This window comes from Motacilla alba, chromosome 14 (assembly GCF_015832195.1).
Source record: "Motacilla alba alba isolate MOTALB_02 chromosome 14, Motacilla_alba_V1.0_pri, whole genome shotgun sequence".
Taxonomy (NCBI): Eukaryota; Metazoa; Chordata; class Aves; order Passeriformes; family Motacillidae; genus Motacilla; species Motacilla alba.
Genome location: NC_052029.1, coordinates 8,128,074 through 8,147,136, shown reverse-complemented (window position 1 = coordinate 8,147,136; position 19,063 = coordinate 8,128,074). Strand labels below are relative to the sequence as shown.

At 42.1% G+C, this 19,063-nt stretch overlaps 1 protein-coding gene across 5 annotated transcripts in view; it reads right to left on the bottom strand.

The window, feature by feature from the left end:
• XYLT1 (xylosyltransferase 1) overlaps positions 1 to 19,063 on the bottom strand; it is a 179,360-nt gene that overhangs the window by 91,254 nt on the left and 69,043 nt on the right. For all 5 annotated transcript variants that reach the window (XM_038151854.1, XM_038151853.1, XM_038151855.1 and 2 more), the window contains one exon: positions 505 to 1,030. In XM_038151854.1, coding sequence (XP_038007782.1) covers positions 505 to 1,030 — 526 coding nt within the window. The remainder of the gene's footprint in view (positions 1 to 504; positions 1,031 to 19,063) is intronic.

Genomic DNA, 19,063 nt, shown 5'->3' with positions numbered 1-19,063 from the left:
TTTTACCCTGTGCTTTTGGAATTTTTTTATATACTTCTAATGATTACCTGGGTTATCAAAATCTTAGGACTCCACTGTGACAGGAAAATAGCCATAACAGCAATGCCACTCGTGTACTGGTTAGCATAAAGCTCCAAAATTCACAATGGCTGCTCTCTGATTACCAAAAAACAAACAACTCCTGCACAGCATGGCAAGATTTTGACTATTCTTCTCTGTGTCTGTAGATTAAGAACTAAAAGAAACAGGAGTAGCAGCTGAATACCTAGATCACATTGTGCAATAAAAATCTGGTGAAAGTGAATTCTACAGGAATCCACCAGGGATCTTGTGACATCCACATTATTCTCTTGTTCAAAGGGAATTCAAAGCCTCCCTTGTTTTCGTGGGCCAAGTCCATTACACATTCCTGCAATAAAGCCATTTCTGTCATCAGAAGGCCTTTCCCATTACACAGAATGCTTCCCCCAAGACAGTGTTTTACTTCTCCATCTCCCAACTTACCCTCCAGGGCACAAAAACGTGTCACCTGCTCCGGCATCAGCTTCCCAAGCTTGTGCTGGCAGTAAATGTCCGCGATCTCCTGGCGGCACTGCTGGGACTTGGCACGAGACATGGCCGAGATTGCCTCCTTGCCCGTCACCTCACACTTGGGTGGTTGGTCGTATTTCAGTTCAGGGGAGCTGATCTCAAGTTTTTGTAAAAGATGCTGTGTGGGAAACCTGTCAATCTCCTTCAGGTTGTTGCTGTTGCTGCTGTTTTTGCCCAGGTGATCGCTGAACTGCACCACCTCGTTGGAGTTCTTCCCCAGCAGCAAGTTCTCCTTCATCTTTTCCTCTTCCAGTTTCTTTCTCAAGTGCTCCTTTTGTTTGCTAAGGGGTTTTTTTACCAGCTCAGACTGGTGTTTTTGTCTCTGAGTCCTGGGAGCAAAGTTACTGTTATCAATAGTTTCAAAGTCCTTGGGGACCGAATTTTCATTATTGCTGTCTGTTCGCATTTTCTCTTTCGGTCGGTGGGAAAAATAGCCATCCTATAAATGGGGAGAAAAATTACACTCATCTTACTAAACAGTCACATCCCATGCATGACAAACATTTCTTACATGAAAACATAGATCAATTACAATCCAACATACTGCAGAAAACCCCTGTGTTGGGGTTTGCAGCAGACCAAAGCCGAGAGGCCTCTGAGTGCCCAAGTCACCCGCATTGGCATCTCTTTTTCACTGGGCCAGAGTCCAAGCCCTATCTCAGATGGAGCAGGGAGGTTTTACACAGGTTTGTGAGCAGTGATTAACCAGACACTTCACCCTGACACCATTAAATATCCATGAGAAAACAGACACAGGTTTCAAAGGAGCAAAAGCAGGTCCTTCAATGCTTTCCTTCACTTCTTGTGATTAACCATCACATTCTGTTATCCCAGAACTGCCTCGTTGCTCTGCAGAAAGCACCACCTGACTACAGCCTGAGCTTTATTTCCGTGAAGTAACTTTGCCACCAAAAAAAATCCCTCCCAATTTTGCCCTTTTTTTTTAACTTGAGTTCCTACACGATTGAAGCCTCCCTGGGAAGGTCGGAGTCAAGCTCAGGTGTCAGCTCTTAACCATCATGATCCTCCCCTCGATGCTCTTAGTTAAACACACAGCCCATAACTTTGCAACATTCAAAATCCATCATATAAAGGAAAAGGAATAGACCATGTAAAATATTTGTCTGCATCAGGGATGGGTGAGGCTGAGCTGCCTTTGCTCCAGCTGTGGAAACTTGTGGGGGACACAATTTTTAGATCTGTGGACATGGAAATATCTCTGTTTGCAAAAGTGAACAGTAGCAGATAAAATCAACGATGAATGGTTATTAAAACATCTGAAGACAGGAGTAAAAATATTGATAGACTTTTTGAGTCTGTCCTGTTTCCTTTCCACTTGTGGAACACATAACCAAAAATCAGAGACTAGGAAATGACAGCATCACTAATGATGACTGATGGGAGCATCTTTTAGCACCTATCAACCACATTTTGTATTCAAAACATTTTATCAGCATGAGCTAATTGTTTCTCACACCTCTTCTGGGAGGAACTATTTAACAGTCAGGGTTTGCAGAGAAAGGAGAGAGATAATGACTTATCCCAGACCATGCAGGGAGTCAGTATCACTTTGACCTCCGAAGCTCGGCAATGGGAAATGTTTGAATAGCTTATTCATTAGAAGAAGTTGTTTAGTGAGTGAATAAAGTGATTCTCTCTCCATGAAAATGTCTAGTTTGCAATGAGTTTGAGCTGTCAGACATAGATGAATGCAAAGGAGTTTAAAAAACAACCCAACACAGGACAACAAATCACAAACAAACAAATACTTCTAGTTTGGGGAGAAAATTAAAAAAAAAATTCTAACGTTTAAGTGAAAGCATGAAATCAGTTTCTTTTGTCAGACTTACTATAAGGAAAAGAATAGCATTTATACAGAAACACAGGCTCATTTAAATAGAAGACAACTTTCAGGATCATGAAGCCCAACCATTAATCCAGCACTGCCAAGTCCACCACTAAACCATGTGTTTTAGTGTCACACCTACACAGCTTTTAAATCCCTCCAGGGATGGTGACCCCCACCCCTTTCCTGGGCAGCCTGTTCCAGTGCTTGACAACACTTTCCATGAATAAATTTTTCCTAATATTCAATTGAAATCTTCCCTGGCACAACTTGAGGTCACTTCCTCTTGTCCTGTGGCATGTTACCTGGGAGACAGGACCATCCCTGACCTGGCTGCAGCCTCCTCTCAGGGAATTGTAGAGAGCCATAAGGTCTCCCCTGAGCCTCCTTTGCTCCCTCAGCTGCTCCTCATAGGCCTTGTGCTCCAGCCCCTTCCCCAGCTTTGCTGGTGCTCATTGAAAACCAAAGAGAAACATAATAAACAAAACAGCTTCAAGGCAGCCTTCATTCCCAGGAATGACCGAACTAAAATTAAAAAAATTACTTTCAGAGCCTGGCTCCCACCACTTGTCCTGTATCTTCAATGGATTTGCAAAAAAACCCAAAAAAACACCTCTTCTTCAATAAACCTTTTCTAAGGTCTCTAAGGCAGTGCCACGACAGGATATTTCTACCTAGCTTGGCAACATTCTCTCTCACAGGCTGACTCTTGCTAAATGATTTTTGTCTTCAAATTACAAAAAAAAAAATCCTAATTTGTAAAGCAAATGCATGTTGATAAAAGGGAAATGAAGGGAGAGGAGATTTGCAATTGACTCTTCATAGCAGTTCTTATTACCCACAAAGGAGAGCCTGGCCTGCACCAGAGCAAGAGGCACACACCTCCCATGTGCTGGGGAGCCCTGCCCACACCCTGCCCTCCTGCTCCTTCCAAACCTCTCTGGAGCACGACAAAGTGCCAAAAGATGAGGTGTGGGCACGTTCTAGTTTCACACAGCATCTGACACTACACTTGTGTGATGTTTCCATGGGAATCTTTGCTCCCCGGTTGGCCAGCCCTGCAGCAGTGATCCCACCACACTGGGAGAGAGCACAGGGCTGGGATGAAACCTCAGGAGAAAAAGCACAGCAAACAGCAGATTTATTGGTGTATGGTTCACCTCTTTAAACTATTTTCCTCCTTCAAGTGCTTTGCCTCCTCTGGGAAATGCTTCTCCAAGTCTACATGCTGGAATCTGAAATAAACAAATGAATGCTAAATGCTCCCAAGGCAGACACAACTCTTCCCTGCCTACAGAGACAGTGAACACCACAAAAACTCCCACCACACAGGACACCCAGTGTCTGCAGGGACTAAAAATAAAGCAGGGTCTGTACAAGTGTAAAACCAAGAGCTATAGATATACATTGAAACATAAGGACACATAACAAATACCCCAGCTGGAAAGTCAAGTCTAGCCTCACACAATCTCACACCTGTTGGTGCAAGTGTTAAATGCCACAAAACCTGAACTCTCCACCCACCTTTGATCTGCATTTCCCTCTCGATTGCTTTCACCAAAGCCAAGCGTGATTTTTACAGTACAATGATTTCAAGGCAGGCTCCACACGTGAGAGCAGGATGTACACGTTTGCAGTGCAGAGGAAATGAAACTCAGCACTCCCAGCTTAGAACAGCAGCAGCTGCTGACAGTAAGTTGTGCTCATTTGTGAAGTTCATGGCTGCAAGCAAAAAGCAGCACATCAGGTGTTCAGCTGGCTACACAAAATGGGTTTTACTTGCTCGGCAATACTTTACTTTTACAGTGTTGGATTAATTGCAGATTTTATTTGTCACGGATGTCTAAGACATTCAAGACAGGGCAGAGTCATCTCACAGAGAGATGATCTTGAAACCAGGCAATCCCAGTTCTGACAGTACCATGGGACATAGGTAGGTTCACTGCGTGAATCATCATTTATTTCAACTTTTATCAAGCAATTTGTTAGCAGCACCTCCTTATCTCTGTGCTTGCAAATCACTGAAAAAATGGAAGGCCATACCAGGACTAAATGAGAAGCATAAGCCCATTAATACAGCCCGTATGTGTCCACAGCCAAAGATGAAAGCAGTGTTTTCAAACCAGCACCTAACACTGCTATTGAAAGCACCATTTTGGTCTTTGCAATAGAGCAATTCCCTCTAGGCATAGACCAGAAGAGGCTATATCCAAAATCAACTCATTTGAGAAGCTACCTTATTAAATTTATTACAGGTGTCACACACAACACATGCCACCCAAGAGCACTTATTTCACCTGTGCCTTGCCTGCAGTCCTAACCTCTGCCAGTGTTAAGCCATCCCCTGTCATCCAATCACTCCATGCCTTGCTCAAAGTCCCTCTCCAGCTCTCTTGCAGCTGCTTCAGGTACTGGAAGATGCTATAAAGAAACCTCTGGAGACTTTGCAGCACCATATTTCCAAGATGAAGTGTGACACTGTGGATGTCTACCACAGAACACAGGCCTCAGAGAAAGATTGCCACAAGCAGAAATGTTGTGTCCTAACTTGATCTGGTTCTCAGAAGACACAAGGAGAGGTTAACTGCTGAGTGCTCAATGGCCAGAGCCCCGGCAGGGAGAGTTTTAATGACTATGGGGCCTCTTCTGAGCATGCAGTTCAGAAATAACAAGCAAATACTCCAAAACTGGGAAAGAACAGTCTGTACCCAGGAGCATACGTGAGATCACTGCCAATTACATACTGATTGCCATTGATGTTAAAAATAGTATTATAGTATTAATGCAAAAATAACATTTTAAGTTCAGAGCGATTTTATGTAATGTGAGAATTTGAATTCTGCTCCAAAACCCACTCCTGGTTGAACACACAGATTTTACTTCTCCAAACTCCACCTCTGGTGTGTTTTATTAAAGTTTGTCAGACACAATGTATGCTCTTTGGGGTATTAGCCACTTCATCTGCAGTGATTGAGGGTCTGGGGCTTAGGTACTCTGAGCTTGATTGAATTCAATGTCCCATCTGTCTCAGGAGGGAAAGCCTGGGGTTCTGCAGAGACCTTGCTGAGGAAACCATGGAATAAATTGCTGCTGTCACCGGCTACAGACCCAGCAACAGCTGCTGCTGCTCGCTGCACCTAGCACAAATACAGAGAATTTGGAAGAACTTCCCAGCTGTCTGTAATGACAAATGGATTTTAATGACAGCCTGTTAACACTCTCAGAGGCTTTTGCAAGTACAACCCACACCAGTTCAGCCAGACCCAGGTAAGTTTACACACCTGCAGAATGCCTCCCTTCATGTTTTGCTTGCCGATATTTGCAAGACACATCTGTCAGCTATATTTGCATCCAAGCTAAGCATGTTCAAGCATAAACATGCATTTGGGGTTACCCAGGTCATAAATTCTCCTGTACTTTTACAAGCACAGGAGAAAATTTCAGTAAATTTCTGTATCCTGCATGCTAAACACGGGAGGTTAAAGACAAAGACCATGGCTCCAATAGTGGGCACAGGAAACCTCCAACAAGCCAGCCCTTTCTCAGTGGGGCATCCCACTGCAGGATCAGAATACACTGCAAAGCCATTAGGTACAGCTCACAGAGTGTCCCACTGCCCCTGGAAGGACTTCCTCTGCCAACAGCCTGGGTTAAGCAATAGGACTGGTAATTTTTGCAATACACAAAAAGCCAGCACTAGACAAATTCCAAATCTGCTTTCAGAGAGAGAACCTAATGTGCATTAAATCAGCAGAGACCCAAACATCAGCAGCCAGGGGTGTACCAGCTCTGCAGACAGCACGGGCACACAGACAGTGGCTGAGGGATCCAACTCAGGCACCAAAGCCAAGGGAAGAGCCTACACCGTGCAGGCAGGCACTGCTCCAGCATCCCTGCCACACACCTGCAGAGGCACAGTGCTGCTGGAAGGCTCCTTCTGCACAGGCTTTGTAGGGAACCTAAAAGAAAACCCTACTCAGCTCACAAAGGCACACAATAGGAGCTTGCATTTATCTGCCAGAGGTGTTCATTGCATTGTGCAGAGCACTTCCTCCTGACAGTAAGAAAATGCTCCCTTCTTAGGAAAAGTTATTCACTGTACAATTTCTTTATCAACAAAGTCCTATAAATACTTTACAGATGGATGGACCATGTGCAACCAAGCCCTGAATGGCAAATGTTCACAGTTACAATTTATCTGACAACTCGTTTTCTCCCCAGCACAGAAGGATTTGCTGTCTTTTTGTACTGAGAACATATTCTCAGATTCTTCCTCTGGCAAAGCCTGGTATCTCAAAGACACAGCAAAACAAACCAGAAATATGCACATGCACACACAACAACATGCACAGAGCAGCAACAAAACACAAAGATCATCCTCTAAATACAAATTACTGGACATGTTGGCCTTGAGGACCAGCTATAAATCTAACACCTGTACTAAAAAAAAACCAAATATTTTTCCTCCTTTCACATAGTAAAGCACCCAATTATTGACCTCCTGTGAAAATATGCAATGCCTGGGCAGTCATGCAGGATCACACACAGCTGAGGCCCCAGAGCTGGGGCAGGCACTTGCTGCTTTGCTGGGGTGAGCTGTTTAGGATCCAACCAGCTCCCAGAGGTGGGGAATAGCATCACACGTCAAAGCATCAGAGACACGGTCACCTTTCACAGGACCGTCTATTTTACCTGTCCTGTGACTAAGAGTTTAAACAGAACTATGAAAAGATAATTAAACCAAGTTTCTGTTCAATATTAATCACAGCTGTGACATGTTAGTTGGTAGTGCTTGTTAATTATTTCAGTAAAGAGACCTTCCAATTGCCAGAGGAGTCAGAAGATGGCATCTCTACAATTAAATTTTTTTTCTTCTGCTCTTATCTTTGTGCATTTGTGGGCTGTTTCTTAGTTGAAACCAAAACCTTTTGCATCCAGAAGAACAAATGTTACGCTGTGGTCACCCCATTGTCTCCTGTCCTACCACACTCACATCTTTCAAACTGTGAAACCACCACTGCTCTGCTTGAAGCCCTCATGCAGCCACATGGATGCAGAGCAGACATCCCATTGTGCCATCAAAACAAACAAGAAATTGGGAACTTTAATTGAAGATGTGGTTGATGTGCCATGAGACCCTTGGAAAATGAGTACTTTTGGCAGGTTTGAACAAAAGCAAGGCCAAAGACAGCAGATGGAGGAAAGGCAGCAGATGTTAATGTAGTTATATTTTTCCATATGTTTTTCTGTTTGGCTGTAATAAGTACGTTGTACTTTAATTGTCAGTGGCTGAAGACTTAGGAGAAACATTTTGTGAGAAATATGTTACTTTATGCCTTTCATTAGAGAGGGAGATGCAAAAGGTGAAAATAGATTTATTGACTTGCAAGCTGGCAACAATGAAAGATGTAATTGCTTCAAACACAGCGCTTTCTGTTATGTAAAAGGAAAATGAGACAAAGCAATAATTTGGGTTAAAAGGTGGATTCTGATACTTGAAAAAGCAGGAGTCCTTCAGGTTCAGCTCTAACGGATAGAGGCACAGCCAGCCCAAAACTATTGCAACACTTGGCATTTCAGAATGCAGAGAAGCAGATGGACCACCACAAAGTGCACAGGGGACCCTCAGTGGAACATCTGCATTGGTGATTGTTTGGAGGACTGTTTTTCCCTTCCTTTCCAAAACTGTTGCCACCCATTTTTATTTTTCCCTAACACCAATTCAGCAGTGTGATCCAAAACACTAGAAACAACATTGTAAAAACATCATTAATAGGAGTTGCTTTTATCCCTTTTTACATACATACATTAAAGGAAGATACTCTGGTTTGAAATGCAAGGAAAACAGCTTCAAAACTTTGGCTGCTTTCCTCAAAATGGTTTTTCTGCTTTTTGCTAACATGTGACTTACTTTCAGAGTGATTTAGATTAGGGAGTAAAATAATATTGCATCCCTCAAGAGACCAAACAGATTTTCACATTTGTTCCAGCTTAGCGCAGTAACTGTACAAAAAGCCATAATTATATCAACAGTAATTTCAGATGTTCTGGTTATTAAAAAGTTTGGAATACTGCTAGAGGGAGCTGTGAAAGCACACATCCATAGTCCTTCCAAAACTGACCACTTTGTTTTCTGCTAATTTAAAGTTCTCAGGAAAGTTTGCATTTTGACAGCACAGACCAGGCATATGTATTCAATCTGTAACAGAACTTGATGAATAACCAGTAACTGCCCCCACTTTACACATTTTGCTCTCTTTCAAATGACACCGAACCCCATTAGGACTCCAGACTGAGGCACAAGCCCTGCCTCTGGCAAAGGTCCCTCCCAGGGATTCACCACCAGAACAGCAACACTCCCTGGGCTGGGGCAGTGATGACACTGAGCATGGCAGGTTTTTGTCTGTGCAGACAACACACACACTTTAACAGTTCCCAGCCCTGCCTTGCAGCAGCTTTAGCTCTGCCTGGGTGTGGGCAGGGGAACCCACCCCTGCATGATACAAGACACTGCTCAGTTCCCAGGCAAACAAGCCTTCAAGAGACTGTTCATTCAAGCATCTGTCCTGCACCATTAACCAGGGTTACTGAGCCTCCTGGATCCACTTCAGCACAGCCACATCTTTAAACAGAATTCACCACAAAACCAGGAAAGACATGAAGGAGGACTGGCCTGACAGTGCAAAATGCAGCTCCTGAGAAAGCTCAGGAAAACCCTGGAGGTTTGTTTTCCTACAGCTTCTCCTACAGAGAAGGTGGATCTTACAGCAAAGAGTTCAGACATGCAGGAGCTTACAAGGAAGTCAGTTTCTTTCAAGGGAAAGTGTTTAAGTGACTTTTTATAAGAATGTCTATACTTTGTGATCCTTGAACAGAACCCTCAGTTGAAAAGGCATGGTAGAGCAGCAGTAGGCACTAATTAATGCCACACAACTTCTCAACAGGAGTTCAGCAGGCAAGGTCAAGAACTGATAAATCTACATGATTGTTTTTCCCGATGGCTATTCTGATACTGAAAGGAAAATGTGAGATGTTCTGTGTTTTTATTTCTCACCAAACTGTACTGCTTAGTTATTTGACAAATGTGCCCCAAAGAGACAGTATGTAAATAAATAACACAAAGTATGAACAGGGGTAAAGCTCAATCATTTCCATGTTTAAATTGTGGACAGGATAACCACACTGAGTACCCATTACCAGCAAAACTTTCATTTCTATTTTTTTACCTCCCCCTCTCAATGACCTAACCCATAAAAAAAATAACATGGTTAATCTGAACTGAATTCCTCAGCTTTCATCTCTATTTCTTTCACCAGAATTCAGCCAATATAGACTTTATATCTTTCAGAGCAGTAGTAAACACATGAAATTGCTTCCTGGTGACTTGTTATTAACTAGATTCCAAGTAAATTCATGAGGATGCCTATTCCAACTCCAATCTAAACAATCTTGAGCAGCCCAGGGTGAATTGCTGAGACACACAATAGATCTCTGGCAGCTATAGAAATTAAACATAATCAGAATATGGATGGTAGAAACCAAAGACGCCCTCTCACACAAATGAAAACATCCTTGTAAAATACAGTCAGTTTAGCACAAACGTATTCAGCCTTAATTAGGTAGAAAATCTATTTAGATGAATACAATACAAAGAATAATAATGAACTTCAGGATTACATTTTGTTACTTGGAGGGAAAAAACAACACAAATAAATGGGAAGTAATTGGACCTTATTTAATAGTCTCAGACTATCAGCTTGAACAACTAAAATCATTAAAGGCCCTGCAGTGATCTTCTACTGATAAATGCTGTTAAATCAGAATTACAATACAACAAGCATGAAGAGCAAAGCCTATTAAAATGAGCAACACTAAAAGAAATAGATTAATTCAAATCTTTTTTTACCAGCACCACAAGGAATCTTTGAGCCAAGCATATAGAAATGAAAGGCTTCCATGTTTCCTCTTGTTTTGGGTGAGACTGAAATATTAACACTTCCACACAGGTGATTACTGCAGGGGGACTGCAGATGAGCAGCAGTTACCTGCTGCTGGATTTGTGGATGTGCCAGATACTGGTTTGTACCTTCACAGAAAGTTCTTCTGCAAGACCAGTAGTTACATTCATAAAATAAAATTGCAAAAGCCAGAGGATTATTATGGGCTCTGCCACCCACCTCCTTAGCTACCCTGTCAGCAGTTCAGCCTTCCTGAGAGTTCAGCCTGGGACTGGCCTCAGCAAGGGTGGTCTGTGTGGTACTGCATTCTCAGTTCTTGCAAATTCATTCAGAGCAATACAAATTAGCAGTTTTACAACATGATGAAAGATGACAGAGTTCTGGGGTTAAAAGATAGAGCAAAATAAAAATTTCTGACACCAAAAATGATGCACCTTAAATTCAAAAACTTGTAATTTTATTAGCTCCAGCAAAGATCATGAAGGACATATGCATTAGGAAAAGACATCAGAAAGTTTTCTAGGAAATTGCCCTCTTCCCTTTCTTGACTAGATACTCACTTTGGAGACCAAACCCTTTTTCTGTGCTGTACTAAGCACACTGAGTACATTTGAGCCAAACACAAGATTGTAGAGTGCCCAACTTTCTTTAGCCACAGAGCAGCTTTCCTCTCATGCTGTAAGCACAGTGCTGTCAAAACAGTTACACTGTGTAATTACACTGCATTTAACAATGGTCATATTTCCATAACTCCACACTTACAGATCTGTCAGAAACAAGGACTCCCTCCACACACAGTCAGTGATTACATCCCAGCATATCCACATCCTCAGCTGACAGAACCAGATGGGCAGCACAGCATAATGTTAACTTAGTCACTGCTCATAGACTATGCCAGGCAGAGAAATCAAATCACTATATTCTCCATTGTTTTAATGAACAGCATTATGTTACAGTAAAAAAAAAAAAAAATGGAAGGCAGAGAAACAGTGATGAAAAATGAGTCCTCTCTATCTAGAAATTCTTGCTTGGGTCTTCCTCATGCCTTATTATTCTAAACCAGAAAAATAATGTAAAGTGAGGTTGAAACTTTAAATTTGCAACTACAAATAGATATTGTAAGGATTTTATCAGATTTATCAGAGATTTTGGTAAGTTGCCTCCTATAACATCAGCACTAATCCAAAACATGCTGTGAGGGAACATAATAGTGGTGATACTCAACAGTGGCATTATTTCCACTTAATTGGAATTAAATGGGCAGTGGAAGGATGATTGCAGGATGGCATTACTACTTTTGTCTTTCTATACAGTTGCTGTTTGGATTTTTTTCTTGATTTTGCAGCACTCATCAACTCCCTACTAAACACTGTGATAGGCAGAAAGGTAAAATTTCAGTTCCAGGGACAAGGTGTCAGTGATGTCACACATCCAGTGGTGCTTTCTCTCATGGAACAAATGAGAAAATTCAATCTCTGTTTTTCTATCTCAAACCTGGTGTGTAGGACAGGATTTAGTCTTTTATACACTAGAGAGTTCTCTTTTACAAGCATATTTAATAATCTACAGTAATGCTGGTACACATACTACTATTGCAGTGCACAGTAATTCTTCAGAAAGAAACTGTTTTGAGAATTTTCTGATTGCTGGAACACAGTTTCATTTGCAGAGACAGCACAATGATAGCTCACACATCATGCTATGTATATCTTTCAAAACATGCATTTCTCATTAGTAATTTTACTATGCCAACCATTCCAAATATCAAAGTGACACCTGACAATTATAATGCTACATGTTCACCAACATAATAATAACTCTTCAGCAGAGTGATATTTGCAAGGGTTTAAAGGGAAGAAAATCTCTGCCTAAAATCTCGCGTAGGATGCATAAACTGCAGAGATGAGGGCACTGCCAGAAACCAGCCTAAGGGAACTGTTGGTATTACAGATTTGAAGCTAACAGCTTCTAATGCATGGTTTGTAAGGACGGGTGTATCCACATGAAGCCATGCCAAGGAGAGACAGACACACACTGTGTCTCTTTAGCCACGGGGGCAGTTCAAGTACTGTCATTCTGCAAGCTTTGGCCCTTTGGTCATATATACCCAAGAGAATATATATCCAAGAAGGAATCCATATATACCCATATATATATGGTCATATATACCCAAGAGAATATATATCCAAGAATATCTATCCATATATCCAAGAGAAAAGACTTTCAGTATCCTATTTTGTCTGATGAGCTGCTGTCTCTCAGTGACACGATGCTGCTGTGAGAGGTGCAAATTCAGCAAGTGTCCACACTCCTGCTCCTTGTGCACCTCTGCCAGCAGCAGATCTCCTCCCCTGGAAGCAGCCTGGAAAACCCATGGACGCCTCAAGGCTTTCCCAGAGAAGCCCCTGGTGGTGACAGGTTGCACATAATTCCTTTCTGAAGGCCAGGATGTTTCGGGAGAAGCAGCACGGGAAAGATGCCGAAACTCGGCCTTTTGCCGCTCCCCCGCCGCGATGGCACAGAAATGTTTGCTCAAGCCTGAGCTGGCCAGAATACCAATGCAGGCCAGCAATGAGCTGAAGGGCAAACAGGAAGGAGGGAAAAGCCCCTGTGACACAAAAGGAACAAAGGGCCGGAGCTGGGCTGTCCCAGCAGGTCCCGCACGGCAGACGGATGGGACGCGCTCCGGGCTCCCATCGCTTCCAGGGACAGCAGCAGCGCTCATCGCCAGCCCATCTCAGCGTTGCCCTCTCTTATTCTCTGTTAGCCTGAAATGATGTTAGCCGAGCAGATTTGAAGAAAGCTGATGCGAGCCGAAGCCTGCTGTAAACCCGCGTGTGGAAGGATGCATTTTGCAGGCGGTGAAAGCCGAGAAGGAGCTGTCGTCTCCGCTTAGTTTAGTTCCTGTGTGTCCTTCAGAGCAGCAAAAGCCATCATCACGAAACAACGAGCGTCTCTCTCTATGGCTCAGATTCTCAGTTTATGCTCAAATAAATTCTATATTCTTCTGAAAGCAAACCCTTTGAATGACTGTTGAAATGGGCTATTTTTGGCTTCTCGAATTGCTCAAGGAACTTAAAAAAGAGCAGACTTAGGAATGTATTAGGCAACATTTTCTCATTGCATTGAAATCTCCACGATAATGAATGTCTTGGAAAGAGCAACAAGATTGTTATCATCCTTAACTCTTCGACCGAAGGCATGAGCTGGGCTGCTTCCAGTAAACAAGTGGTTCGTGTTAATTTTATAGACGGGATTGAAACAAGTAAAGAGTCACTTGAATTATCTTTTTCCTTTGCAGTTAGTGAATAAATGCGGGCTAGTTGGCCAAAAGTCCCTACTGACACAGAATATTGCAGCAAGACAGCAAAACAGTAGTGGTTGAAAAACCCGTGCTCATCTTATCTGCCATCAATCGTCCACAGAGAGAGGGAATGACAATTGCAATGTTACACATCTATAAATACAAATTCCTCTGCTCTCTACAGCCAGCAAGACTGTTCCCACACATAAGGGTATTGTTCAGTGCTGCTTTTACAAATAAGGTGAGATTCTGGCAGTGCCTACCCAGAAGTCAATGGACAGGAGGAAGTCTTCCACTCCTGGCGAGCCAGGTCAGCCCCACAGGGATCCAGCACATTCCAGCACAGTCCTGCTCACAAAATACACCATAGTGTCTGAACTCAGAACAAATCTAGATGAAGAGCTACAACTGCTTGCAGTGCTAATTATTCTATGCAGTGCCTATATTCTAATGAATCTCCTATAAAGAACCAGCACTTTTTTACAATATAATTCCATTTATGTTGTGAACTGTCTGGCAATGAAATTTCTGAAGCTCTGCCTTGAAACACATCTACTGTCTCCAAGTATGTTCAAAGAAACAGGCTGCTGAGCAAGGAACAAAAACCAGGATGATCTTGCATGGGGCAGAACAGTAAATTTACTTTCACTGCTCTTCCAGGCATTTGGAGGGGCAGAGCAGGGGAGAATGACAAAATAAAGGACATCCAACACCATAAAAAACATGCATGAACTCTGATTAGAGTCTGAACGAAGAAATGGCCAACCCATTGCACTGAGGAGTAAAACTGCAGATACACAGCCCAGGGCACAGGAAAAGGGCAGAGCCAAGAGTGCAAACTGAAAGGCAACTATCTGACATGAAAAACATAATTGACAAGTATTTGTAGGAAATTGTTTAACACCAGCTCTCTTGACTGTCAGCCTGACATTCATTAAGTGCAAAGAAAAAGTCTTTAAAAAGCAGCATTTAATTACTTACTGAATTGCTATTACAAAGCAGTTGTTTTTAATTACAGATCACATTAATACAAATATGATCTGATGCTGATCATAAGGATTAACTGTAGTGATCTTGTTTGCCAACAATAGAATCTTTGTAGTTAAAGTAAAATGTCATTAAAAAGCCATGGGAAGTTTATCATTAATGTGCAAGCAGTGTAATCTTAATTTCCTCCTGCAGATACTGAACTGAAACCAATCATGCAAGATTTTCCAGCATGTAAAATAACTGTCAGTTTTCATTACAAAGAATATGAAGCAAAAGGAACACTGAAATAACAAGGCTGAAACAATTTTCCAGATTTAGAAAAACCCATGCCACACTTTTTCTAAGAGCTAAAGAGATTTCTTTTTTTAAGGGGTAAATTTTCCCAGGAATCCTGTGAACAAGATGTAATGTTCCTTTGTTCAGAGTTCAGTTCTGGGCTGGTAAGTACGACCACAGTAGGCCGATTATTCAGCCTACCTCTCATGCAGATGGTGGTATAACCTCAAGTGTATGGCAGATATTATTTATTTAAGAAAAACTGAATGAAGATCAGTGGGATTGCCAGCAGTTAAAGATTTTAGTTCTTGATAGTACAAAAATGATCAAGCGGACTTAATGACAAAATGTACAAAGGCAGGAGTAACACATGGTTCAGAAAAGGGAATTACAAGGGAAGAAATCCAATCTTCAATAATAACTTATGTCAAGCAAGTGCAGACTGTGACATCAGCACATATGGACGTGAAGCTAGACAGCATTCAGGAATGTTAAACAAAGGGCTCAGACCTCCAAGACCCTGAGCAATTTACAAAAATTGGGCAAGAAGTAAGGAAAACAAAGCAGCTTTCTAAAATGTCAGTGTAAATGTATAGGTAGCAAAAGTTTTACATATTACTCAGGACATACATGGTATAAACTATGAGAAAGAATGAATTTGGTAAATATTTAGATTATTCCCAAGAAATTATGGACAGTTTGAAGACATGAACTCTGGATTAAGCGTATTTAACACTAAGCCTTAATCTCCTTCAGACTATAATTTCTGACCCCATCTTGAACCTTGCTGCTGGGCACCCATCCTGTCAGATGCCATCCATGGCAAATACAATGTGTTTTATGTTTGTCTTTTAATCTTATCTCTCAGCTTCTGCTTTGGTGTTCAATAGTTCACCTTTTGTCTGATTGCTACTCTTGCTTGGGTTCCAATCTTTGCAGAGCTGCAAACCTGTCAGACAAGGAACAAAAAACGCATTTCTAAATAGATAAGGGAACATAAAAACAGCCATGGGTCAGGTTCCGCCTGAAGTTAGGACAGTAGGTTTTGTAAAGTGCTGCCAAGATGAGTCAGGCTTCCTCCTCTACTGCCTTGCTGGTAAAAGCACATGAAATGTCCCAAAACTTTTCAGCCTTAAAGCTCTAATACAGCTTCAGCCAAGGACCAAGGGCTGCACTGTTTCTCCACCTCATCCATCCCTACTCTCCATTCACCTCAGCACGGCTGCCCCTTGCACTGCTGGACTGCCACAGGTGTATCAACACCTCAGTTTGGCTGGCTCAGGAGCCCTGAGTGGGGTCAAGAAAGCCACCAGTGTTTTCCAGTTCTTTGTCAGCAATGAAAGTCATCAAACAAAACTTTGAAGCCTCTCCCTAATAACCCCTGAGGTCAACATCTTACCTCTTCTTTCTCAGAGTGACATAAATTGGGACCAAGAGTTTGCTTTCTTCCCTTACTATGCTTTCTCAAGTTCCAGATAAAATGACATTTTCACAATTAGTGTAGTAGTTTAGAGCTAAAGGCTTATTAGTCATACTGGAAAAGATCTGAGTATAACCAAAAACATGGGTTTGACGTTTTTAGCAGTTAACTCCCCAGGACACTGCATTTCTATTGTTGTCAAAGTGCTGGAACAAGCCTCAAGACTGCACCACGCAAAGCTGAAACAAGGATGGACTGAGGGCTCCTAGGGTTTTCCAAATCCATGAGCCCCACACTGCAGTGTGCCCCAGAGACCCCCACGGGAAGAACAGAGCCTCCTGCCCCAGCTACAGCCACACCAGATGAATCTGCAGGTGTTGGTCCACAGGGCACAGGCTGCCCCAGCTGGCACAAAAGCACATTTAAGTGCTTCTGCAACCACAGCCATGGTGGCCATGTCATTGGTAGTGGCTGCAAATCAAATGGAAGTCACTGGCAAGGCTACAGTGTCCTGAACCAAAGTCTTGTCCATTGTGGCACTGCTGAGCCAGCAAAGGGTTTGACAAAGTCTATCATGCATTTATTACCCCCATAGCACAGGGTAGGGCAGTTCATCCTGTCCAAAGGAACTTGTATTTTTTCCTATTACAAATAAAATGGTTTGAGGTTATGCTCCCTGCCTGGTAACACTGCCCCAGTGTTTATGCTGAACATCTTTCACATGATTTTGTTACCCAAACTCCCCCCTACATCTATGATGGTGGTCTTGGAAAGACAAGAAAGAGGCATTCAAAAATGCATGCAGACTGCATGTATTCTTTAACAGGAATATTTTCATGTGTGTAAAATGAATAGTTAACCAAGCAATTCACAGTCAGGATAAAGCTACTCTAATACAAAAACTTTCTGTCCCTCTAAAATCTGGCTTATGTTATCATAGAAAACAAATAAAAATGGATTCCTTGTTCCTTTTCCAGACATTTCAATCAAATTTTTGACTCCCTGCAAGTCTCTGCCTGTCCTGCTGGTAATGACCTTCATCCAGGAGTCAGGGCAAGGAAGAGCACTGAGTGTTTTCACAACTTTCTGCCTTCCTTTAATTTGCCATCTCTAACATCAACAGTCCCAAGTCTTCTTGAATTATCACTCCTCAAACAAGCACATATTGACACTGGAGATCTTCCTCCTACTTTTCAAGTACCATTAAAGTCCTTATGAAAATGCACACAAAATGGAAATATTTATAAAACTGTGAAACTGAAATATGCTACATATGCTGAAGACTAAACTAAAACCAGCAGATGTCATTATTATACATACATATTATATATTTACATTTTACATATCATTTACATATTACACACTTCCTGTTTTTTTTTAAATATCAACACACTTGATATTATCAAATAGCTTTTTAAACAAAAGCCTGGAAAAAGCCTGTTTGTCTTCTCTGCAACCTCATAAATTTGCAACATCTCTTGTAAAGATCTGTTTTGCAACAAAGTAAGCAAAGGAGTGGGTGGAAGGAAAAAGCCTTTTTTGACAGGCATCCTCTTTGCTGATCCAGTTAAAGGAAGCTGGATATTCAGACAAGTGGTTTAAATGTAAAAAAAAATTCCATGTTTTGCAATGGCAACAGATAAAGCTGCTGATGTGGCACCTTCCCAGGGCTAAGAATTACAAGGTTTGTGATTGGAAGCTTTTCCTGCCCCAGTGAAATTTTAGGTGCTAAGGCACAGAGAGGCAACTCCTGCTGTTTGCTCAGAAAAGGTTAAGGGAATAAAGGAAAAATCAGCACATTTGCTTCATCTCTGACACTCACTCAATCCAGGGTGACTCATGGCTGCTGACAAAGCCTGGGCTCTGGAGGAAGCCTAAGGCTTTTTGGTCTCATTTTTTTAATTTCTAAGTGAGAATAGCTGTAATTATCACGTAGCTGACACTCATCCGACTAGAACTAGTATGTGCATAAACCAGCTAATAAAACAAATAAATTAGAGCTGGATGAGAGCTGGTTATGGGACCGGTTCTGTGCAGCCTGCGCAGCCCAGCAGCAGCTCTGGGAGGCACCCAGTTCCCAGTGGTTTTCCAGCAGCTCAGCTCCAGCAAAAGGCGTTTCCTCAGCCACGGGGAACTGCTCTGGACACAGACACAGGTCTCTCTGAGGAGTACAAATGTGGGAGCACAGCACTGTAAGTAGAACAATCACGAAGAAGTACAAATAGAACTAAGCAGGGCCGACCCACAGTACCGTGAGAATTCAAAAATCAATGATGATAGTCAGGTGAGAGAGTTGTCCAGACCTGTAAGTGAAACAGAGGCATTTTCCATGGGAAAACTACAGCTCATCTAAAACAAAATAGGAGGCAGCAAATTCAATTTGCAGATTCAGCAAATTCAGAGGGAGAAAACAAGGATGATTTATCTCTGTGTTCCTGCTGCAGTCTGTGGCCAGCTTTCACTAAAATGCAATGTGTCTAATGCTTATACAGCATCTTCCATCCCAAACACTCCACGACACACAGCTCCACTGAAATATTGGACAATTCAGTATCAGCAAAAGCAATAAGTACTTTCTACTGAAAAATTAAAACAAAGTATCTTCCTGAACTGCTTCAGAAAGCTGTGGGCAAGTATCCTACACAAGCATCAAAACAGGACTCCTTTAACCAACATTC